Below are 26,525 nucleotides of genomic sequence, written 5' to 3'. Positions count from 1 at the left end.
CACACATACTTATATATTGTATTCACCTAGTATTCACGGATTTCGGGTTTGGGGGAACTGGAGTATTGCTTGTCGCTATTTGTAGAATTCTTTTTTGGGGGCTTACAAGTGTTATATGCTACATACATAGATACATACATACATACACGAATTACAACATCAATTTGGGCGGAAAGGGGGCGGGTTCTTGGGATTCATCAAATTGTCTACTCGAGTAGCTTTGGAAAGTATTTTAGCATAGGAAATTACAACATCTAAGGTGGTTTTGCCGTCCAGTGAAATGTTCTTTCAACTTTAAGATTTTCATCTCTTTTAATCGTTAATTTTTTTTGTTTGGTTTTGATTTCTTCTCATTACATGTATGCATACATATATTCGGTAAAGAGTTTTGTGGGCTGCACGTACGATTTGTAGTGCTGAAATTTTGGATTTCGTTTAAAGGCAGCTTGGGTTTACCTAAAAATCATATCAAGTCCGGTAACAACACAAGATCGATCGTTGATCAACACTTAAAAGTTTTTCTTATATTGTTTTCATTAATATTTCATTTTCTTTTGTTTTTGTTGTTTTTTTTTGGTTTTTTATTTTGATTGTCGCTAAAAGCGTGCACAGTTTGGCGCAGTGCTGCTCAAACTGTGCGGACGCCATTTTGGTATTTGGTGTTGTAGGCTGTGCATCGTCTGTGTGACTGTGTGCGTGTGTGTGTGTGTGCGCGTGTGTACATGTGTGTCAGGTTGGAGATTGTGCCCAAAAATCTAAAGAGAACATAACAAAAAAAAAAGACTTAAAATAAAAAGCAGTTCGACAGCGAATATTTATTAGAACCTTGAGTAGATATTAAATTAAAAAAATCGTAAGTTTAGTGACTAAAACAAACATAAATAAATAGTTGTATAATGCCTAGAAAAAAAGAAGCCAACCAAAGGAAAATTGACTAAAATGTTGGCATAGCCTTGTGCTTCTTCTTCACTATGTTCTACAATGCGCGAGATTCTTTTCACATTCTTGTGCGAGAGCATTCAACAAATAAAATATATGCATATATATATATTGTATATAAATAATTAATGTAAAAGTAAATTTGATATAAAAAGTAATACACACAACCACATTAAATAGTAGAAATGGAGCACATGACGTCCCGTCAGACGAGAGAGAGAGAGAGACTCTCACACTCTCTCTCTCTCTCTCTGACTGCGTCACATAACCTCAATGTTAAGTGAGGTTATAAATTTCTATCTGTTTCTAAATTTGTTTTTCATCTACGGTTTTGTTTTTGTTAAATAAATTATATAGTTTATGCTTAAAGGTTTAGACACTCAGAGTTTCAGCGTAGTTCGAATAGGAAGAAACCGTATGGTTCGGTCTAGAGATAGAATAGAATTATTGTAAGCATATCATCTATAGATAAACATATGAGTCATTCACATACACAATAAATACACCGACTATTACAGTTAACATACAGTTACATACACATAGACATATAGTTCATGTGCTATTCAAATAGATGGGCATATGTACATACATATATGCCCGCGAGTACTACAGCTAGTTTGTTCAGTTAGAAAACGCGTTTCCCCTTTTCGCGTAGTTACAGTTACAGTTACAGTTATAATTACAGTTACAGTTACAGTTATTTAGATCTATAAGACTAATCGCTACGAAGACTTCTTGTTGTTTTTGTTTTTTTGCTTTTCTTTCCCTAACACAACTGCCGCGAATACTGAAAACTAAATAATAACACGTGCTATCTTTCGATCCTGTCCCATTTTACGTCTTCATCTCCGCCGTAATGCTATTGTGCGACTTGGCTGGCGATATGGCCAGGCCAGCCCCCCCGCTGCCCACTGCACCAGCGTTCAAGTTGAGTGTGAGATTATTGCCAGAGAGTGGGGCGGAGCCGCTGGTAACAGCTGTTCCCGCCGAGCAGCCATGATGGTGCGGTCCATGGAAGAGCACCAGGAAGCCGTTATTGGAGACACAGCTGCGAGATTCCGCGTCCTTGTCGAGTATTTGACGAGCCTGCCAAAAGATGTGCAAGATATTTTGAACAATAAATAAATGTTATCTTAGATTATGAACTCGTCCGATCTCTATGAAATATTCAGGGATATTTATGGCATCCAAATGTGTGTAAATACCAAAACCTTCAAATATGCGTTTTTTTAATTTTGGGAGACACATGAGAGGAAGTAAACTATTCTTGATTCTATGGGGGTGGTAAATTTTGATCTATGTCTATAAAGGATATTTGAGGATACCATTATTACTTGAATTTTGTTGGAAAATAATGTTGCCAGAATTAGATGCTAAATTATGTAGAGCTCAAACCATGAACAAAAAGCCAAACCTCGTGAAAATTGGATGATTGCAGAGGAAATATAGCTTGGCCTGCGTTTGCTATAAGAGACCATGCATACATACACACGTGCATGCATACATACATACATTCACACGTGCATGCATACATACATACATACATACATACATACATACATACATACATACATGTATACATACATACATACATACCTACATACATACATACATACATACATATAACATACATACATACATACATACATACATACATACATACATACATAAATACATACATACATACATACATACATACTTACATACATACATACATACATACTTACATACATACATACATACATACATACATACATACATACATACATACATACATACATACATACATACATACATACATACATACATACATACATACATACATACATACATACATACATACATACATACATACATGTATACGCACACACGTATATATACCAACCACAACAAAACAAAAAAAACAAAAAACAACAACAGCAGAAAAACAACAAAAAAATAAACAATAAAAACAGCGAAAAAATCACAAACAAAAATACACTACTAGCTAAGCAAGGAAAACTGCAGAGCCTACTTGAATTCTTGAGAATCGAGGAGGACAGCACTTGGCAGAAATTCGTTTTATTTAAATTTTCAGCACAGAGACAAATAAGCTTGCATGCGTACATATATACAGAAATACATATACGTATGCAAGCACTATCACACACACACCCCCAAACACACACACATACATACATATACACACAAGCACACAAACATAAATAATACTTATATGCCTTCGTACAAAATATTATATTATTATTATAAACCTTGTTCCATTTTAGCTCACTTTTATAAGATTTGTATAGAATCTTTACTTTTTTATTGCTAATTAATATTAATTGTCAAATTGTAAAGCTGTAAAATATAGAATGTAAAATTGAGAATCACAAGATGCGAGCATTGCGAGTTTGTTGATTAGGGCTTTGGGTGAACACTAATTCGAACTCTAACGTTCACATTGCATACATACACACACATGTATATATGCATCACACATACATACACATAAATATGCATCACACATTCATAGACATATACATATATATGTACCAGCGCGTATACCCAGGCCGTGACCGTGGAACGTATAACTTAAATAGAAAGTGCCAAGCCTCGTGAAAATCGGATGAGATTTGACCGCGTTCTGAAGTTGGGTAATTTTGATCTGTGTCTACATAAGATATTTGAGGGTACCCTCTGCACATGAATTTGGAACAAAAATAATTTTCCCAGATTTAAATGCCAAATTGATCTAAAGGTCAAACCTTGAACAAAAAGCCAAACCTTATGAAAATCGGTTGAGTCTTGACCGAGTTATAGGGGTGGGAAATTTTGTCCTATGTCCAGATAGGATATTTGAGGGTACTCTTTTCACATGAATTTGGACCAAAAATAATGTTCCCAGATTTAAATGCCAATTTGATGTAGAGGCTAAACCGTGAACAAAAAGCCAAACCTTATGAAAATCGGATGAGTCTTGACCGAGTTATGGGGGTGGGAAACTTTCAGCAATGTCTATATAGGATTTTTGAGGGTACCCTTTTCACATGAATTTGGACCAAAAATAATGTTCCCAGATTTAAATGCCAATTTGATGTAGAGGCTAAACCGTGAACAAAAAGCCAAACCTTATGAAAATCGGTTGAGTCTTGACCGAGTTATAGGGGTGGGAAATTTTGTCCTATGTCCAGATAGGATATTTGAGGGTACTCTTTTCACATGAATTTGGACCAAAAATAATGTTCCCAGATTTAAATGCCAATTTGATGAAGAGGCTAAACCGTGAACAAAAAGCCAAACCTTATGAAAATCGGTTGAGTCTTGACCGAGTTATGGGGGTGGGAAACTTTCAGCAATGTCTATATAGGATATTTGAGGGTACCCTTTTCACATGAATTTGGACCAAAAATAATGTTCCCAGATTTAAATGCCAAATTGATCTAGAGGCCAAGCCGTGAATAAAAGGCCAAACCTCATAAAAATCGGTTGAGTTTTGACCGAGTTATGGGGGTGACAAATTTTGACCTATGGCTTTATATAGGATATTTGAGGGTACCATTCACATATATTTGGACCAAAAATAATGATCCCAGATTTAAATGCCAAATTGATCTAGAGGTCAAACCGTGAACAAAAAGCTAAACCTTATGAAAATCGGTTGAGTTTTGACCGAGCTATGGTGGTGGGAAATTTTGTCCTATGTCTATATAGGATATTTGGGGGTACCCTTTTCACATGAATTTGGACCAAAAATAATGTTCCCAGATTTAAATGCCAAATTGAACTAGAGGCCAAACCGTGAATAGAACGCCAAACCTCATAAAACTCGGTTGAGTTTTGACCGAGTTATGGGGGGTGGGAAATTTTGTCCTATGTCCATATAGGATATTTGAGGGTACTCTTTTCACATGAATTTGGACCAAAAATAATGTTCCCAGATTTAAATGCCAAATTGAACTAGAGGCCAAACCGTGAATAGAACGCCAAACCTTATGAAAATCGGTTGAGTTTTGACCGAGTTATAGGGGTGGGAAATTTTGTCCTATGTCCATATAGGATATTTGAGGGTACTCTTTTCACATGAATTTGGACCAAAAATAATGTTCCTAGATTTAAATGGCAAATTGATCTAGAGGGGAACCCGTGAATAAACAGCCAAATCTTATGAAAATCGGTTGAGTTTTGACCGAGTTATAGGGGTGGGAAATTTTGTCCTATGTCCATATAGGATATTTGAGGGTACTCTTTTCACATGAATTTGGACCAAAAATAATGTTCCCAGATTCAAATGCAAAATTGATCTCGAGGCCAACCCGTGAATAAAAAGCCAAACCTTATGAAAATCGGTTGAGTTTTGACCGAGTTATAGGGGTGGGAAATTTTGTCCTATGTCTATATAGGATATTTGAGGGTACCCTTTTCACATGAATTTGGACCAAAAATAATGTTCCCAGATTTAAATGGCAAATTGATCTAGAGGCCAAACCGTGAACAAAAAGCCAAACCTTATGAAAATCGGTTGAGCTTGGACCGAGTTATAGGGCTGGTAAATTTTGACCTATGACTTTATATAGGATATTTGAGGGTACCCTTTTCACATGAATTTGGACCAAAAATAATGTTCCCAGATTTAAATGCCAATTTGAGGTAGAGGCTAAACCGTCAACAAAAAGCCAAACCTTATGAAAATCGGTTGAGTCTTGACCGAGTTATGGGGGTGGGAAATTTTGACCTATTTCTATATAGGATATTTAAGGGAACCCTTTTCACATGAATTTGGACCAAAAATAATGTTCCCAGATTTAAATGCCAAATTGATCTAAAGGTCAAACCGTGAACAAAAAGCCAAACCTTATGAAAATCGGATGAGTTTTGACCGAGTTATGGGGGTGGCAAATTTTGACCTATGACTATATATAGGATATTTGAGGGTACCATTTTCACATGAATTTGGACCAAAAATAATGTTCCCAGATTTAAATGCCAAATTGATCTAGAGGCCAAACCGTGAATAGAACGCCAAACCTTATGAAAATCGGTTGAGTTTTGACCGAGTTATAGGGGTGGGAAATTTTGTCCTATGTCCATATAGGATACTAGCGGGTATAACCCGGCCTTGCCCGTGGCACGTATGTTATAAAATCAAAAAAGCTTTGAAAATGATTTTAAAACTGATCGGACGGGAATCAAACAACTTTTATGCAAATCGGAAAACTCTTAAAACTCACCAAAAAAATCTTTGAAATGCATTTTCCACCGAAGGAGTTTAGATTTTGCAAAAAGTGTGAAACACGTCTCAAATGATTTTTCGTATAGATCTTTGGAAATAAATTTGAACACAAAACGTCATCCACCAAATCTTCGACCCCCATTTGCACCAAGGAGGACCGGATTTTTCGAAAAGTGTGAAACACCCCTTAAATGAATTTGAACAAAGATCTTTGAAAATAAGTTTGGGGCCGATCGGATGGTAAACAAAAAACTTTCATACAACCGTTTTCCGCCAATTTACCACTGTTGCGGGTGGAATTTCCCAAATCGCTGAAATACGTATTTATTAAGTTCTTATGTAGAGCTTTGAAAATAAGTTTGAAGCAAATCGGACACAACTTAAAACTTCGCCCAAAAAATCTTTAAATCGCATTCCCCCCGAAGAAGTTTGAATTCTGCGAAAAGTGTGAAACACGTATCAAATGATTTTTCTAATAGATCTCTGGAAATGAATTTGAGTGCGAAACGTCACCCACCAAATCTTTGACCTCTATTTCCACCAAGGAGGAATGCATTTTTCAAAAAGTGTGAAACACCCCTTTAATGAATTTAAAAATAGATCTTTAAATATGAATTTGGGGCCGATCGGATGGTAAACAAAAAACTTTCATACAACCGTTTTCCGCCAATTTACCACTGTTGCGGGTGGAATTTTCCAAATCGCTGAAATACGTACTTGTTAAGTTCTTATGAAGAGCTTTAAAAATAAGTTTGAAGCAAATTGGACACAACTTAAAACGCCGCCCAAAAAATCTTTAAATCGCATTCCCCCCGAAGAAGTTTGAATTCATATAGATCACTGGAAATGAATTTGAGCGCGAAACGTCACCCACCTAATCTTTGACCTCCATTTCCACCAAGGAGGAATGGATTTTCCTAAAAGTGTGAAACACCCCTCAAATGAATTTGAACAAAGATCTTTGAAAATAAGTTTGAGGCCAATCCGATGGTAAACAAAAAAGTTACATACAAACGTTTTTCGCGATTTTTCCACACTTGCGGGTGGAATTTCCCGAAACCCCGTCTTAACGTGCACCTACATTACATAAGGTAGCTACAGTGAAAATTTCAGCTTCCTAGCTCTTACGGTTTGGGCTGTGCGTTGATCACCAATCAGTCAGTCAGTCAGTCAGTCAGTCAGTCAGTCAGGACAAACAGTTTTATATATAGAGATTTGAGGGTACTCTTTTCACATGAATTTGGACCAAAAATAATGTTCCCAGATTTAAATGCCAAATTGAACTAGAGGCCAAACCGTGAATAGAACGCCAAACCTTATGAAAATCGGTTGAGTTTTGACCGAGTTATGGGGGTGGCAAATTTTGACCTATGACTATATATAGGATATTTGAGGGTACCATTTTTACATGAATTTGGACCAAAAATAATGTTCCCAGATTCAAATGCAAAATTGATCTCGAGGCCAACCCGTGAATAAAAAGCCAAACCTTATGAAAATCGGTTGAGTTTTGACCGAGTTATAGGGGTGGGAAATTTTGTCCTATGTCTAAATAGGATATTTGGGGGTACCGTTTCACATGAATTTGGACCAAAAATAATGTTCCCAGATTCAAATGCAAAATTGATCTCGAGGCCAACCCGTGAATAAAAAGCCAAACCTTATGAAAATCGGTTGAGTTTTGACCGAGTTATAGGGGTGGGAAATTTTGTCCTATGTCCATATAGGATATTTGAGGGTACTCTTTTCACATGAATTTGGACCAAAAATAATGTTCCCAGATTTAAATGGCAAATTGATCTAGAGGCCAAACCGTGAATAAAAAGCCAAACCTTATGAAAATATTTTGAGTTTTGACCGAGTTATGGGGGTGGCAAATTTTGACCTATGACTATATATAGGATATTTGAGGGTACCATTTTCACATGAATTTGGACCAAAAATAATGTTTCCAGATTCAAACGCAAAATTGATCTCGAGGCCAACCCGTGAATAAAAAGCCAAACCTTATGAAATTCGGTTGAGTTTTGACCGAGTTATAGGGGTGGGAAATTTTGTCCTATGTCTATATAGGATATTTGAGGGTACTCTTTTCACATGAATTTGGACCAAAAATAATGTTCCTAGATTTAAATGCCAAATTGAACTAGAGGCCAAACCGTGAATAGAACGCCAAACCTTCTGAAAATCGGTTGAGTTTTGACCGAGTTATAGGGGTGGGAAATTTTGTCCTATGTCCATATAGGATATTTGAGGGTACTCTTTTCACATGAATTTGGACCAAAAATAATGTTCCCAGATTTAAATGGCAAATTGATCTAGAGGCCAAACCGTGAATAAAAAGCCAAACCTTATGAAAATCTTTTGAGTTTTGACCGAGTTATGGGGGTGGCAAATTTTGACCTATGACTATATATAGGATATTTGAGGGTACCATTTTCACATGAATTTGGACCAAAAATAATGTTCCCAGATTCAAATGCAAAATTGATCTCGAGGCCAACCCGTGAATAAAAAGCCAAACCTTATGAAAATCTTTTGAGTTTTGACCGAGTTATGGGGGTGGCAAATTTTGACCTATGACTATATATAGGATATTTGAGGGTACCATTTTCACATGAATTTGGACCAAAAATAATGTTCCCAGATTCAAATGCAAAATTGATCTCGAGGCCAACCCGTGAATAAAAAGCCAAACCTTATGAAAATCTTTTGAGTTTTGACCGAGTTATGGGGGTGGCAAATTTTGACCTATGACTATATATAGGATATTTGAGGGTACCATTTTCACATGAATTTGGACCAAAAATAATGTTCCCAGATTTAAATGCCAAATTGATCTAGAGGTCAAACCGTGAACAAAAAGCCAAACCTTATGAAAATCGGTTGAGTTTTGACCGAGCTATGGTGGTGGGAAATTTTGTCCTATGTCTAAATAGGATATTTGGGGGTACCCTTTTCACATGAATTTGGACCAAAAATAGTGTTCCCAGATTTAAATGCAAAATTGATCTCGAGGCCAACCCGTGAATAAAAAGCCAAACCTTATGAAAATCGGTTGAGTTTTGACCGAGTTATAAGGGTGGGAAATTTTGTCCTATGTCTATATAGGATATTTGGGGGTACCCTTTTCACATGAATTTGGACCAAAAATAATGTTCCCAGATTTAAATGCCAAATTGAACTAGAGGCCAAACCGTGAATAGAACGCCAAACCTCATAAAAATCGGTTGAGTTTTGACCGAGTTATGGGGGGTGGGAAATTTTGTCCTATGTCCATATGTTCCCAGATTTAAATGCCAAATTGGTATACCCCGGTCTTCTCGCAAAGATCTTTGAAAATGAGTTTGAAGCCGATCGGAGGGTAAGCAAAAACATTCACACAACAGTTTTTCGCGATATTTCCCTTTCTTAACGTGCACCTTCATCACATAAGGTAGCTACAGTAAAAATTTAGTGCGTTGATCACCAATCAGTCAGTTTTATATAAAAAGATTAGAGAGCTAATAACATAAACTATGCCGGAATCGGCTGGATCGATCGACTATATCATCTAGTTGTTATATAGGAATGATAAACCGAAAACTAAGTTATTGTATGAACAACTTTTCGGTTTCTTAAGATATCTTGACCAATCATGAACTTTAAAAGTTTTACCACGCTTCTTATATATGTGGAACAGTTTCATGGGATTTGACCCCTATATTATATAGCTGACATAGGAATGATCGAACTAAAAAGAAATCAAGGGCTCGTCAGCTTCAGGATGTTTCCTGAGGCAGGTTTATCTGCAAGGGTTTACAAAGGATCGTCACCCACCTTGGAGCGATGCTCGGCGAGGGCATTGCGCACCGCATCGTGCTGCTTCTGCAGTTCATCCGTGCGTTTTTCGAAGGTCTGCTTGAGGCGCACGCGTTCCGCCACGCCGCGCTCCACGACGGAGCTGGCCACTTCGCGCTTCATTCTTTGTGAGAGGGAGAAAGGGAGTATATATCACAATAAGTAGGAACTTTTTGGGGAGAGAGTCTTTTCGAGTTACCTGACCAGCTCGTCGCGATCTCTGTGCACTGTGGCGAGATTCTTGACCTCGTTGCGACGCGCTTCCTGCAGCTGATGCATCACCTCGCCGGTGACCTTGTCCAGGGAGGCCTTTAGCTGTTTCATTTGACTGGTCTGCGAGTTCTTGAGCACCTTCTCGGCGGCGGTGTAGATGGCCTCGTGGTACTTCTCCTGCAGCTCCCGATACTGTGTGGTGTACTCGCGGCAGGCGTAGCGCAGACGCGACTCCTGGGTGCCATCCAGGCTGCTGGAGGCGGCCTCGTCGCCGATTTCGCCGGCGCCGGCGCTCTCCTCGCTGCTGTCGCCCAGGTCGAGGGGGCAGGCCGGCACCTCGACGCCCGGCTCGCTGTAGGGAGAGAGACAATTACTAATTTCAATGGCGTCATCTGGCAGTGACCACATCCCCGAAAAGCACAGTCGCCCGCCGGACACTTACAGGCTCCTGTTGCTCAGGCGCTTCACTAGCTTGTTGGTTATGGTGAACTTCGGCTTCTTGCCTCCATCGAGGGGGCTGAGCTTCTGGCCAGCGATCTTGAGCTTCTCCTTGTCGTGCTTCTTGCGCAGCGACTCGAGCTTCTTCTCCATCTCGAGCCGCTTCTCACGCACCGACTTGTGCTCGAGTATCTTGTCCAGCGGCTCGGCCAGCAAAGGGTCCACATCGAACTGCGACGACTCCACCTGCCTAATCGACGTGCTGACCGACTGGTCCAGCGAGTGCTGATGCTGTATGCCCGATGCCATAATGGAGACGCTGTCATCGTTGCGTGCTCCATCGCTGCGATCCGTGGGCAGCTCCACGCTGGTGGCGGCAATTATCGAAATGCTCGCCCGATGCTTCGGCGAGGTGGCTAGCGATTCCACCGGGCGCAGCTCCTTCTTTTGGCCACCTACTTGGACGAAAACGACTGAAGGATCAGAGACAATCGAGCAGAGAGCGAGAGAGAGAGAGAGATCGAGGCGAGGCGAGAGAGAGAGATAGAAGGAAGAGAGAGAGAGAGAGAGAGAGAGAGAGAGAGAGAGAGAGAAAGAGAGAGCGAGTTCGAACGAGTAAAGGGAACGGGTTGGTGGGTCGGTGGAGTAGCGGGGGTTTTGGGGTGCAGTTTGTGTGTCCGTCAACCGTTTTGTGTGGTGGTGTTTTGAGGAGTTGGTGTTGGTGGTGTATTTTGTTTGTTGGGGTTGTTGGTGGGTGCGTGTGCGTATAACCAAATCCAAAATCCAAAAGTTTAACCGAAAGTTTTATGACATACAAAAGAAAAGTAGAAAGAAAAGAAATTAAATTAAAACACAACTCGAATGCTACCGATATCCTTGGAGAAGGGTCCTTCAGCCAACTAGTTGGGCCCAACTACAACCACTTACATGACTTGGACAGATCCTCGTCGGCATTGGCCAGAGCGTCCGTTTCATCAGTGAGCACTGAGAGCTGTATGTCGCGCTTCTCCAGCTCACTCTGGTATTTGATGGGATTGGCCAGTGCTTCGGCGAAATTGGAGAGATCGTCGGGCACATAGTCCTTGACGACAACGCACAGAAAGAGCGAGGCCAGCGCAATGGGCTGGCCCACCTCGGAGCGCAGATTGACATGACGATAGCCCGGACAGAGACCGATTACGGGCAGCACCCGATGGCCAATTAGCTTGCCGCCCTCCTCGTAGGCCGCAATGCGTATGCTGGCCAGTTCCGGCAGCACCACCTTCTTGAACACGAACGGATCTTCTTCGTAGACGGGATTCATGCCGTTGTCGCGCACCGTCTTGGTGCGGAACTTCTTGCGCACCGTGTCCGCCGGCAGGCCGTACATGTCCACCTCGACAAAAGTGTTGACCCGCTTGTCGGTCAGGAACTGGCCCGAGAGCACGGTGATCGAAACGGTGCCGGCAATGATGCCATCCACGGTGCTCTCGGCGAATGGATCGAGTCGCCGATCCGAGCGTCGCATAAACTCCGGCTTCAGCAGATATCCCGAGCGTGCGTTGTACTCGAAGATGCCCAGATTCAGTTGCATGGCCAGGTCTAGGGTCTGGAAGTTCAGCGCCACCAGCTGGCAGCCAGCATTCCAGAACAGTTGCGGCATAAAATTGGAGCTGTCGAAACGTGTGCCCGCCGGATAAACCCGGGACAGCTGATGCTTGTTGTAGTTGACAAACTCAATGGGTCGCTCCTTGAGCAAAGTTGTCGCCTGCTTCTCATCGAACGAGGACATCTCGTAGCAGCGATTCTTCTCTGCAGAGTCGAAGGTCGGAGACATTAGCAATGAGGGGTGGGCTAGGGGGTCCTTGGCACTTACTCTCCGCATTCTCAAAGGAGCTGAAGTGTATGGGCTGCACGTAGTTGACCAGCGCTGAGATCTCGGCGCCCGCCTCCGTTTCCTTTTGTGCCTTCTCCGGCGGCGGCTCATTGCCGCTGGGCAGACTGGGTGGTGCATTGGGCAGGGATTCATCGTCGCTGGAGCTGTCCGAGTCCGAGGAGCCGGTACTATCCTTCGAGCTCTGGCGTATTTGCTGTCAAATAAAATAGAGCTCTTTAGATCTGGTCTTTAAATAATATGCATTAACTAGAACTGATTTACGAACAAGAAACAATTTCATCATGTCTGCGAAATGGATGGGAAAAGGAATTTATCTATTTGGATAAAACAATGAAGCAACTTCTTCTGGATCGGATAGGCTTGGCTTAGATTGCGATTCTATTTTCTAAGTGGCCTATTTTCTAAATAAATATGGTGGGGCTGTCTTTTGGGCAACTGGTTAGGTTAAGTGCTCGTTTCATGGTACAAAAATGTATGGGAATTCCAGGCTCCAACCTTTCTCTCAACTTTTTTCAATATTCCTAGATTTTCAAGAAATATCTATCAATTTATAGAATGTTAACAAAGTATTTTGAGTATTTCAAAAAATTCTCTAGATTTGTACTAATAAGTTTGTATTGATTTATTTACTGTGATTCGGGCTTATATCAATGAAAAAATAATACTTTATGCATTTTCAAGAGATTTTAAAGTTTTTAAAAATTAATTAGTTAAATTATTGTTGATATTTGAATCAACTTATAGATGTGGACAAACTTATTTGAAAATAAATACAAAAATTGAAAAAATATTACTTTTATTAGCTTTTTGAAATTTTCTGGTTATATAAGATATAGTTTTTAAATTTAAAAATTGATGAAATAAAATAAAAGTTTGTTGAAAGTTCGAATTAGCTCATCGACTTTTTAGCATACACAAATTATGCAAATACCGAATGAAATTAATTTAATTGACTTAATAAAACTTTCTGTTTTTATCAAAAAAGTTTTTAATTTGAATAATTAAAATAAATTAATAAAAAAGTCGACATAAATACTACAACAACAAAATGACATATTGGACGGCTTAAAAGTTTCATTTTCATAAAACAGATAAAAAAAACTGCAATTAAATGTAAATAATTGAGTAGGGGGTAATCGTTATACTATGTATATGTTGCCATAAATTATTGTCAGACATTATGTGACGTGTTGTAAATTTTTATTATTGAATGGCCATTCTCCAAAGCGGAGGTCACGGGCGGGGTTCAGGCTGCGCGGCGCAGCTGCCAATATGAAAGCTTTTAAAATGTTGCGTTGTTATCGCTGCAACAGATCCGACAGCCAAACAGGCGGACAGATGGACCCATGAACCAATGGACCCATAGACCAATGGACCAATGGACCAATGGAGCGATGGAGCGACGGATAGCGTAGTCGATGGGTTGTGTGTCGATAATGCGAGCAGCGCATAATGGCAAGAAAATGACGCAGATTGTGTTTCCCGCGGAAGGAGCTGAATGAGTGGCCGGAGCAGGACTCCGTACAATGGGCATGCAAGTCGACATTGTATTGTGCACTGCACAAGGCTCACAACGACAGCCGAGCCACAAGAGTATCTATATATGCGAACCACCCGCCCACTCTGCTATCTGCTCGTTTGTTCAGCTTTTTGCATTTTACATTTTCCGTCTCGATTCGCATCGTATTGAATCGATTTGGCTTTCAAAGCAAACTGTGACAAGCTGCCCTTAACACAACTCAACTGGCTACACACCCGCCCCGCCCTCCGACCACAACTCGTGCGGCTAATGAGCCCAAAATGCAACGCGCACAATGCTGCCCAAACTGTGCTGAGGTATATGTTTGTGTGTGTGTGTGCTTGGCCGGTTTTGGGCTTTTGGCCGGAAGAGCTGACATCCGCTGCCATTAGCTTAAATTTGCAAAATTGTGGTCCCCAAACTTGTTGACTGGCGGTCGGTTGCCAGGGTTGCCCGGTCGACAATGTGACCTGGCCACAACACCCACGCCCGCACGTAAAATCATGAATAATGATGTGTGCCCCAATAGCAAACGGTGCAATTAAATTAATATGCATAAAGCTCATGAGGGCCACAGAGCCATTAAACCAAGCAATCAGCAAGGATATGAAGTCCATTACAAAGCGGATGGCATATTGTCTTGGGTTTATCGCGAGAGTAACAGAAAGGACAAACATAAATAATTGAACCTATTGGAAATAATGGGAATATTGCCCGAGTTGCGAGGAGTAATAGACAACAGCTTCAGGCTATACCATATTTGGATAGTACTTTAAGTTGGCAGCTCCCTTATATAATATATAAATATAAATCAAATAAAAAGTGAATGCAAAGCTGTAGGCAAGCTTATTATATTCCAATTCTCAACCTGTTTAAGCACATTTTATATGGCCCAGATAGGCTACTGCTACTTTCTTGAATTTCTTTGTAATTCTCAAACAGTTCTGGCAGCTGGTAAACATTGCTTGGCCGTGCCATTTGTACAATGCCTTACCAGAATTAAAGAGGTTTTATTTTTCTGTACAATTTACTTTTATACTGATATTTTATTGGCACTTAAATAAACTGCAAGCTTTAACTTGAAAAACAGATTAGTTAGAAGTAGGAAATCTGAATCTAATTTTAACAACCTATTAAATTGCTTGCTAACTTTAACAGGAAAATTAGTAAATGGTTGTAACCAGATAAAACAACTAATTTAGCTTGTGAAGTCCACAGCGATTTATCTACTCGAAACGAATAGTTTTCAGAAAAACAGATAATGTGATTAGTACAGACAGAGTCTGAGTCTGCGAGTCGTCGTAAAAAGTCGATAAACATTTTACAGAGAAGCTTGAAAAAATTGAATTCATGTTGATTCATTCTATAGAATAAAATACAATTTTGGAAGATTGTTCCGATAAAATGTTGATGAAGTATCAAGCTATGAGACGAACAAATAAGAAAGTAAATATAAATTAATTCAAGTGTTGAGAGACGTCCTAAGCTAATCCGAAAAAAAATTCGTTACACAATTAACATACAGGCACATAAAACTGCTGAGACCCAATAAATTGCCCTTTACATAAAGAAATATATTTTTTCAAAGAGATAAGCTCTTTTAGAAATGTTGTATCAACAATAAAAGTTTAATCCCAACAAGTTGATGCACTCGTTTGAAAAGAGTTTTTTGCTGGCAACGTGATGCTCATCTTGAACAGGGTCAGGAATTGTGAGGGAAACTCTTTTTCTGGTTTACGGTTCGTTGACTGTCACTGGCCATCAAACAGCTCTACAATTCATGCGTTTATTCAGCTTTCGCACATGTGTGTGTGTGTGTGTGGGAGTCGTTTTGTGTGTGTGTGTATGTGTGTGTGGTTGTTGTCATTACGACGTATGTAAACTCACAGCGTAAACACAGCAACGATGACAATCAACATCAAGAACAACAACCAAATACCTCCGCACACAGCAAACCCTTGGCTGGCGTGGAATGTTGGGGAGCAGGGGGCAGAGGGCGGGCGGTGGGAGGAGGCAGGGTCAAGGGTTGGGACAAACAAACAGTGGGACAAATCAACCGGGTCCTGCGGAGTCGAGAGGCAACAAACATCGCAAATAGAGGAACGTGTGCGTGTGCTGCCATTAAATGCAATTACAGGCATGCCATGACCACGCCTACACATACACACAGCCGCCCGCCCACACACACTTATAAACATATAAACTTACTTGCAATGGCGGCCCATGTCCTCCGCCAGCTCCGCTGACAATGTCGCCATTTGCGGCGCCTGTCATTGTGCGTCCTGCTGCTGCTGCTCCTCCTCCCTCGTCCTGCGCTGCGGCAGCCACTTGTTGAGCATTGGCAGCTGCTGCCGCTGCCGTTGCCGCCTTGGCAGCCGCATCAACTGTAAAAAATGTATTGAATAAATACGAGATATATTATGCAACACCAGAAAGCAATAAAAATGCATGCTTTAAGTATGCCCGACTTGATGATACTCTACAATTCAATTTTAAATATCCCATATATTAGAGCCTGCAAATACTGTTGTTATTGTTGGAGTTGAAGGATAGTATAAAGACTTGAGCATCTCATTTGTCACTTCCCAAGCGAGCATTTGGCGATGGCAAAGAGTTGTTTAAACATAACAATTGCCAAGGATTTCAATGTATTTTTCTATTGTCCTTGTAAGCATAAAAGGTTGTGGCTATCGTATAGGTATCTTCCAGACAATAAATATTGCTATTAACCATTAAATCAACTATTTTTACCGATATATTTAAAGAAGGCAACAGAAAGCGTTATGATTATCGTCAATATTTTGGCACTATCCTATTAACCAAAAGATTATAATTAAGCTGAACAATTTATTTCGATTTATCATTGTTAATATATCGTTAAGCTGAGCTGATTTGTTCCGATATCTTTAAAAATAGGGTCTGTTGGCGATGTAATGCGACATATTGTCGTGTATCTACTAGTGGGGCGCATACCTAAATATAAATGCTTGTAAAAAGACTTAATTGTCGAGTTTTCTATACGGAGAACAATTATTTAATATATTTAGTTTGGATGCTAAGATTTTAGTTAAGGGAATGTTTTATTATGTGATCAAGAAAAAAATTCTCATTTCTTAAACTCAAATGAATTCCCCCCTTTCGCCAATTTGTATGATTAAAGGGTATATGGCATGCGAATTATTTTGCAGCATGTTAAGCGAAATGCGTTTTAAAAATTGTTTGCCCCTTACTGCAATATGTGTATAATAAAATAAATGAAGCGCATTAGGTACGCTTATTAAGTTGAAAATTGAGGCCCTGAGACAACTGAGCGGAGGCGTTGGCTGCGCCAATTGGCCAGTTGCGCTGGGATTAAATACAAATATGAGTGCCAGACATATTCGCTGGCAATGGTCATAAAACTGTTCAGCTAAGGAGCACTCCTCAAACGGGGGAGCTGGCAGAGTGGCTCCCAGTAGACGGGCAGCTGGGACTGCAGCGGCAACTGCGACTGCAGCCAGTGGCAAAAGTCATTTGCATTTATAAATTGGCTTTTGCAATTCATGAGCAAAATGTCAACTGACTGTTGCGAGGGGCAAAGTGCCGCAAAATGGCATAGAATGTCAGCCATGGGTAAATTGTGCAGTTGTGCATGCAAATGGATCCTGCAGGACTTCGCAGCGCACAGCACACAGCCAAAGACCCGGCTGTGGCCCATTAGCCAGGACACGAACCAGACAACTAAATACATTTTATATGCAAAATACTAATAAAACTTTAGATGAGTGCACTGCACACGACACGGCAGCAAGCGGCACATCAAGCTCCTCAGCATATGGCCGGGAGCTAAGAATATTGATTTGAGCCAAAGAATCGACTCTCGAACTAAACGACATGCATAATTCTGGCCATTATAGAAAACTATTTGAAAATCAAAACTAATTTCCATGCAAAATATCCTCTTATAGTTAAACTAATGGCAATCGATATTGATACAAAATATGTGAAGGCATCGAGGAATTTATGACCTCATAATTTCCATTGCAAGTGGATAAAAGGGGTAAATTGGTCTTGTCTAAATTTATGTATGCCAGATAAGAGATTTCGGTCCCATAAAATCTTTCTACCAAATTCCTTGGAGTTAATTACAAGTTAAGAAAAGAGTACATCGAAAAGAGTACATTTAAATAAAATTGGCCATTCTTTTGAGAATGCTTTGGGCTTGATAAATATTCGTGGCCAGGCAGATTGAATTAAAAGATTGCTTCCATTTTCGTTTTAAAATTATATAGATTAAGGTAAATTATCAAATATGAAAGCTTCGATAGGTTCAGTATCAAATTTTTGTACAAATCCTTTTACTTATACATTTATGTATACAAAACAGAAAGATTTCTAAAATGTAATCAATCTATAAGAAAAGTCAAGCATATATCTGATATAGAAAGGATCGTTTGAAAATGATGAGTAAAATTTGAGTTTTATATAACTTTGCTTTGAACGTTGTTTTGCACAAATATAAAGATTCTAGGGTAAAATACATAGATAGTTTATCTACTCATTAAATTGGCCTTCAAAATTTAAATCAGAAATTTGAAAATGTAATATGCCATTGTGTGTACTTTAGGAAATTAGTTAAAAACTCGATATGCAAGTTAATCCTGCCCTGAGTTTGTATTTAAAGTTGAAGAACAACAAACAACAGCTGCGTGTGTGGAGCTCATTTACATTTGCCTGGCGTCAGGCTGTGGCATACAGCAGGGCAGCGAGGGGCAAACAACTGGCTCAATGCTGTAGCATATATAGCAGCAACAGCAGGGATAATAATAATAATAGTTACATAAACAACAATAACAATAACAACAACAATGCCTGCCATGACAAACGCAATATAATAACAAAAAAAAAACGCACATCAAATTACGCATACGCCGTGTGGCACCTGAAAGAGAGCTAAACTGTGAAGAAGGCTCACCTGAGTTGGCCGTTGTTAGTTTATTGCTGCCACCAGGTGTGCCCTGGCCCATTGACGAGGTCGGCTTCTTGTGATGATGGTGATGATGATGATGATGCTTCTTCTTGTTCTTGATAATGATCTTACGCCGCAGCATCGATGGCGGCGGCAAATCCGTATTGGGCTCCAGCGGATGCGAATCGAGCGGCTTATCCAGCAGCATATCGCCAAAGATTTCGCGGCAATAGTTGGCAATCTTGGCCTGGAAATGAACAAAACGGATACAGTTAGTTTTGCCAACTGGCTGCTAACTGAAATTTGATGAACAGCCCGCAGGCAGCAGACTGAGTAACTAGCTTGCTAACTTTTACATTGGCAAGCACATGGTTCGCCCCTCTGTTAGTTACCTGTTCCCCATGGTAAATTTAGTTTATATAACTACTTTTAATGGTAAAACTTTAACCAGATGCCTATGCCTGTGTCTGCATCTGTCCCTCTGCCTGTGCCTGTGCACCTCTCTTCCCTGCCCTAAAAAAAGTTTGCCTTTGTTATTATCTCGTGGAGCTGAAGCATCAGGCAATTACCCCTCGAGTAGCTTCTGAGATTTACTCAACCACACGGCAGCTGGGCTGTTTAGGTGCGGGGCTGGCTGGGGAAGGCTGGGATACACACGTGAACGTGTAAGTTTTTCGGTTTGCCTTCTGACGGATTGTTTGCCTAATGCGAGCGAGCGGTAAGAGAGAGGAGCGTGTTTTGATTTTAGCTAAATACACGAAATCAGAAATAGTTTTCGTGTTAATGCGTGAAGTTTCCGTCGAAAAAGTCGTGTTGAGTCGTGTTTTAACTCGTGTTGAGTTTAAAGAAGACACGTTCTGTATTGTTTAAGTCGTGTTGAGTTCCGCCAGGCCTTAATTAGGCGTATTTAAAGTCGGGCTTTATCGTGTTAGGTGTTGTAGACTCGTGCTTAATGGCGATAAGCTATGTTAACTCGTGCTAAAGTCGTGCAGAGTAGACTTGGGACTTGAATAAGGCCAATTTGTGGTACCTACTTTAAAGTCCTGATTGAATTAGTATAAATACTGTTGAGTAGTGCTCAGTCGTGTTTAGTCGAGCCCTTTTCTACTTCTATCGTATTGCTTTAGCTCGCGCCCAGCTCTAGACGGGAATATGAGGTGGCTTTCGGCAACTGTTAGTTTAGGACAAGTTACTTTTTGACCGGCAGGCAGCACAGCTGTCGAAATGCGGGCGAAATACTTTTACAGCTCTTTTCCATTACACAGTTATCCTTTTTTACTTGCGCTCGCTCGACTTACCTGTTGCCTGGGATTGCAGTGATTCTCGAAGCTCAGTATCACAGGGAATTCGGATGTTTTAAATGCGCTCTCCGCGATGGCCTCCAGCACGTCCTTGGCAAAGATTTCGGGCACAAACGTGTAGCCGTGCACAATGACCGGCTCCTCGGTGCGTCCGTTCCAAAAGTCCAGCTCGACGCATCTGCACACAAAAGAGAACAATAACAAATTATCAAAGGCGATAAAATTAACTGGCGAAAATCCACAAAATGGCGGCGCATAAAAATTGTGTTTATCAGTCAAAGCAGCAGCCGCAGCAGCGGCAACAGTAACAAGAGTTGCGTTCTGCGGCACGCCGAAGCCCAAATACACTTTTAGATACATGGCTTAGAATTGATTTATACCGATTCTTTATTAGCAACCGATTATCCCTATGGGAACCATGTAATCTACTTAGTAGTCTTTTTAATGGGGGTTTTTCCGGATATGTTGAAAGAATATTGAAAATCTTGATTGCCCAATTTGGTTAAAGCAAAGATATCTTAAAAAACAAAAAAAAATTGTTGACCAATAGATTCCATGCTTCTTTAAAATATCTAGCAGCGGTTTTTCAGACGAACATGGCTATATACAGTCGACTTCTGATCAAGAATATACATATATACTCTATGGGGTCGGACATATCTCCTTCTATGCGTTACACATTTCATGCCAAAATTATGATACCCTCTGAGAGGGTATATCAACGTTTGCCATGTCCTTGCAACAACTTTTGCGTCAATAAATTTTGTGATGTGTGTATCATCAACGCCAAGCGCAAGCAGCAGCTGCGACTGTGATGGCTACGCAGACGGCGACGGTGACGGCGACGGTGACGGCGACGGCGACTGAAGCAGCGGCGTCAGCGGCAGCCATGTTGATGATGGCTGCAGTAAAAATGGCGAGCATGCAATTTCCGTTGTACTTAAAAGCAACGCAGCGGCAAAAATGGCACACACACACACACCTGACACATTGTATGGGTGAAGGCTAATACACACATACATATGTAACGGGGGATTGCAACAAAGTCACGGTCAGCATCCAAAATGTAGGCAACTGACCACGACCACACACACACACACACACACACACACGCACGCACGTGTATGTCCATTTAATTGCGTAATTAAAAGCTCCCACAACGCCCAAAATGGTGCCCCTCATCACTCACCTGCAGCCGGCTAGCAGACACTGCCTGTATATCTCCACGGACGATTTGCCAGTCAGCTGATGGCCCGTTAGGTAGGTATTGTGCGAGGAGTTGATGAAGTAGTGCGACATCGGCTGGTCCATATCATCGCAGAGATCAAGCTTGTTGGGCGCCATTATGGGATTATCATCGCTCATGAGATACCTAAAAAGAAATGGGAAACGGAGCAAGCGAGAGAGTGTGTAAGTTGAATTGTTAGTTACACTTTCAATTTCATTAAAGCTAAAAGCCACCTGGCTGCTAGTTTTAATGGTAAGCGGAGAGAGAGTAAGAATTAAATTATTTCATTATCACAGTTTCATTTCATTATCACTCTCATTAACTCTCTATCATTAATCAAAATAAACTCTCTCTTATGTCCTTTTCTGTGTGCTTTCAACTGTTCTCTATTGAGCTTTCAAGTCTCAAGCTTTTGTGTATGTTATCAATACGTTTGTTTTAGCTTAAAGCTTTACTGTGCTTTTGAAGGAACAAATTTGTGATACTAAAAATCCAAACTTTGTAAACTATGAACTTATGTTAATCGAGTTTTCGAGAAGACTATCATTTAAGATTATTAAAGATTCCGAGTTAAGCTTTTGTGGGGTTAGGCTTAAGTCAAGCATTATATTTTAATGGGCTTAGTGATAATATCAGTTGATATTACCGAAATCTTTCATGTGCTTAAGAAGCTGTAACCACTGAAATTAGTTGTTAAAGTTTAAAAAGTATACAAAGAGATTAACGGATGAGCTTTAATTTTCTTGTGAGATTGAATTAATTAATTTGTTCAATGTTGCACGAGCTTATAAAGCTATTAGTTTATGTAATGTGCTATTATAAATTTTTTAGGGCTTGCATAAATACCATTACTTTGCTTAAAGCTTTTAAAACGTATTTATATTTTTTTCTCAAACCTATTAATCGAGTGGTTTAACACGCAAACAAACATGCATATATTTTGTTATTGTTGTTGAATTTTTTGCATATGTTGCAAGTGATATGTGAAGGACACGGGGCCACGCGTCCTTAGCGCTTGCTGCTGCCTGAGACCCAGCAACAGTGAAGTGTGCGGTTGGCTGATGATGATGATGGTGACGATGATGAAGATGACGTCTTGGCCCCCGCGTCATATGCAAGCGGTACGCTCTTGTGGGGCCTGGAGTGCCGTCAAGTGACTCTAACAGGCGTTTGCCGAGCACACGATAAGCTGTCAGGCTCAGGCGCAGGGCCTAAGGACGTGCAGCGCCTCATTTAAGGGTTTTGTGGTAGGCCGAGCGCGGGATAGGTGGTTGGGTCTTACCTCAAAAAGCCATCCAAACTAAGCTGGCCCTTTTGTGCATTGAACTTGTTGGGCTCGTATTGCTGTATGAGCTCCTTGGCGCGTGCATTATTCGCATAAGGATAGAGTATCTCGTTGAGGCGTGGATCGCGTTGCGTCTTGTTGAGAAACTCCACCAGCTGTGCTATGGTCATGCATTTGCGCTTCGAGTTACCCACGCTGCAATAAATATAAGCAGGGATTAGCTGCAAATCTCCATTCAAGTGATTAGCTAAATGTACTCACATGCTGTCGAAGAGACGCTCCACCTCGGAGCGCTGCGTCAGATATTTGTACAAATTATAAAAGTCCTCAAATTGAAATTTCGACACCGATATGCTATCGACCTTTCCCGATGGCAAGCCGGTCACGTCCAGCGCCTTCTCGACACGTTTCCGATCCTCTTTATTTTGCGCAAAAAGTTTAATGATGCTAAAGTGGTCACGACCAGGACGACAACAGACGACGGCACCGACGTTCCAGGATGAAAAGGCGGGTTAAGGGGGTTCGTTGTCCAGCCAGACAATGCGGTTCGTGTTTTTGATGATGTCGTCGACGTCAGTGATGCATGAGCCACGTTTCGCCCACATTGAGTTGTTGCGGGAGAGACGGAGAGTGAGCCAGCGAGGCGAGGGGGTGGGGGGAGCGAGTGCAGGAGGAAAATGTGAAAAGAAATTGGCGTAAATTTCAATTTTCTAGGCAGCACTTAGCAAATATTGTCAAATACTTCAACACACAATGCACAAAAGCCAAAAACCCCAATCACAAGCCCAACCTCAAACCTGGCCCTTGGCGGGGTCAGGGTCGGGGTCACGGTCTGGTCCGGTTTGGGGTTTAGGTTTTTGAGGCACGGGCTATGCTACTGTGGCAATTACTTTTTCACTGGGATGCGTCCGCTTTTGTCCACCTGCAGACAGAGTTTTGTGTGCGCCTTCTGCAGGAACATAATCGCCGAGCCATTCAGCTGGGACAGGCTATAGGCCAGCTTGATGAGGCCATCCGTCCAGATCTGGAAGAACACAATACAAGCAAACGGGCTAAGGTCAGCATACAGAGTAGTGTATGGAAGTGTAACATGAGCCAAGCAAATAAATCAATTGAATTCAATAAAACTCAAAAGAGAGCTCAATAGTTCAAGGAGTTCAGTCAGTTAGAAGTGAAAGATTGCCAATGAAAGGTTTCTCGATGTGCCTTACGCTTATAATTGAATTTATTTTAGGAAAGAGGACAGCGTTCGGACGTACTTGGAAAGAGCAGATAGAATGTATAGAAGATGGGCATTATACAAATTCACAAATTTGGCTGCAAAGCAAAAACAAAGTTTTAGTACTTTTAGTTCATTCACGATTTGAACCGATTTGACTCGCCTTAAGAATCGATTAATGAACCTGGGTTCTAGAAAAAGAAAAATGCAATTTTTGATATTCATTATTATAGTTTATCGAAATTATAATATTTTCCATATGCAAAGTAATGAAAAATTTCTTTAAAAGTTTGCATTGACAACATTAAATGTCCAAAAATAATTATTTTATTTCAGATCATTTATGGAAGAAAAATGGTTTGCTTCAGCTTTTTTTTTATCTGCGATTTGCATTTGATGTATGGTAAGAAGTCGATAATTTCGACTTTGAATAAATCAATTTAAAACAACTTGAAGCACTTAGAAAATTTTGTTTTATATATCTGGTAAAAATGATTGATCTTTCGAATCGAAACGGGCCATAATGTTCTAAAGTTCCTTTTACTATATTTATTGGCTTACATGTTTTCAGTTTTGGCCTAACATGTTATTGGTTATGAACTGAGTTTGTATAGTTCCACAATTGGATAGTTTGCTTTATGTGTTGAATGATTCTAATTGCATTTCCTGGCAGACATGTCTACAAAGCACATTTATGTGCATTGCCTTTGTTAGACGCTTTTCAAATAATTAAACAAAACGCCATCTCTGCCCTCCGCTTCCAGTTACCGCAACATGTATGCCAAAAGCTGCATGTTTATTTATTTTGTGCGGATTATATTTGTGTGCCCCGAAATTCCGAAAAAGTTTATGAAATTTTGGCATTCGATGTTGTTTATAGGAGCGCTTGCGACGCGTGCCAAAAATAATAACAATAACATGAATGCACGCACATGCCGCGCTGCTAGCTCCGTCGTCCGGGTCCGAGTCCGTGTCCGTGTCCGGCTCTGACTGTGCCCCGGATAGACGAGCCCGTGATAAAATATAGAACATTGATTTTGACCGACCAGCAGAAGGCTGGCAGCTCCAGCAAGAGCAAGGTCACCTCTGTGTGCGGGGCGGGGCATTGTGGGTTTATATGGGACTTCGATTCTGAAACGTATTTGGACTGTGTCCAGTCAGACATTGTAAAGGCGTGGCACACCAGCCCTTATGTTAAATCAATAAAATGTGTTCGACAGTCACTTATATTTTTACGCGCATTCGACAAACGGCTAAAAATAGCCCCAGCAACTGGCGACAGGTGTGTCCCAACGTATCCTAATGACTAGCACTGCGTGTGTGTGCGTCTGGGTGGATAGATTAAGGTGCTTGGACTGAGAATTATTTAGGGGCCTGTTCCAAATTTCTTATACTGTAAAATCGATTTGGTTTTGTTTTTATGAATGTATTATACAAAATCAAATACACTACAGATTTTAAATGTTTAGGAATTTAAGATGGAAGTGTTTAAGAATTTTGATTTGATTTGAATATAACGTAGTTTTATAAATACTTTAAGTGATGGTTTTGGCAACCTTTCCATATTTAAAATAAATAATAAAATAAACAGTGAAAATCATTTTATTTAATATTTTGTTATATATTTATTTTTGGCAAAATATTAAATAAAATTGTTTTCACTGTTTATTTTAACAAACCCGGACCTCGAGCCAGCCAACAAATATTATAAATATATGAAGATATTTAGTAATTAGTTCAATGAAAGATATACGATCCAGTTTCCCTTTCACAATAACAAAACTTTACCGATTCATGTGTCAAATCACAACATTTCTATATAATTGAGGGTTTTATAAACCCAAAATTATAAAAGAAACTGTCATTTTATTTAAAACGTCATTGTTTATTGTTGGGGTAACTATGATTTTATGATTTTTGCTGTTTCTCTTTTAAAGTTTTTATAATAATATAAATAGTTTAAGAACATACCATTGTATATTGTACATTGTAAACTAATAAAAGAAATTAAATAAAAATAATAATATTTTTAACTTAGCTAATTTTGAAACTGTCTCGAATTGCAAACGAATTTGGAATTCGGAATATGCCTGCTTATTAACAATTTTGCGCGCGCGACCCACTTCCCAATTCCCAAATGATTTTTTAGGTATGTGTGTGTCTGTTTGTGTGACCCACTTTTTCGGTCCCAAATAGCTTTTGATGCCCCTTCAATGCTCGCATTTCAATTGTCGTCAAGTTGTCAATTGGCCATAATGAGCAGCTGTTGGCATTGGAGCATTGCCAGGAATGAACGACCAGCACCGGCACCCCTCCGCCTTCCGGCCGGCATACCCCTTTCAGCTTACCTGGGCAATGTCCCGTCGTGTGCAGCAGAAGTTGACAAATGTCATGTTGACAAAATCAGAGCCATGGCAAATGGTGACGGTTTTCTCTTCGAGCGTGTCCTGCGGTCCCATCGTCACAATCTGGCGCAGCTTGGAGTCCTGCAAAGAGACGCAAGACAA

The 26,525-nt window shown here is 40.3% G+C and overlaps 1 protein-coding gene across 4 annotated transcripts; it reads right to left on the bottom strand.

Annotated features, from left to right (window-relative positions):
- Positions 1-1,032: 1,032 nt before the first annotated feature.
- Positions 1,033-26,525, bottom strand: LOC135428811 (1-phosphatidylinositol 4,5-bisphosphate phosphodiesterase classes I and II). 4 transcript variants are annotated; one of them, XM_064682915.1, is made up of 14 exons: positions 26,367-26,525; positions 23,690-23,823; positions 23,061-23,246; positions 22,797-22,994; positions 21,476-21,658; positions 20,284-20,464; positions 18,992-19,232; positions 16,246-16,421; positions 12,498-12,711; positions 11,570-12,433; positions 10,647-11,115; positions 10,191-10,577; positions 9,971-10,115; positions 1,033-2,025 (listed from the first exon to the last, which is right to left on the bottom strand). In XM_064682915.1, exons 1-14 carry the CDS (start codon positions 26,475-26,477, stop codon positions 1,774-1,776), a joined length of 3,741 nt encoding a protein of 1,246 aa, XP_064538985.1. In that variant the 5' UTR covers positions 26,478-26,525; the 3' UTR covers positions 1,033-1,773. The 4 variants fall into 4 exon arrangements, with proteins under 4 accessions (XP_064538985.1, XP_064538987.1, XP_064538986.1 ...); XM_064682917.1 differs by having other exon boundaries at positions 10,191-10,556; XM_064682916.1 differs by having other exon boundaries at positions 10,647-11,097.

This window comes from Drosophila montana, unplaced genomic scaffold (assembly GCF_035044405.1).
Source record: "Drosophila montana isolate Dmon_TW-CO22-7 unplaced genomic scaffold, ASM3504440v1 contig_2577_1, whole genome shotgun sequence".
NCBI classification, from domain to species: domain Eukaryota; kingdom Metazoa; phylum Arthropoda; class Insecta; order Diptera; family Drosophilidae; genus Drosophila; species Drosophila montana.
This window is presented reverse-complemented; position numbering and strand designations above follow the sequence as displayed.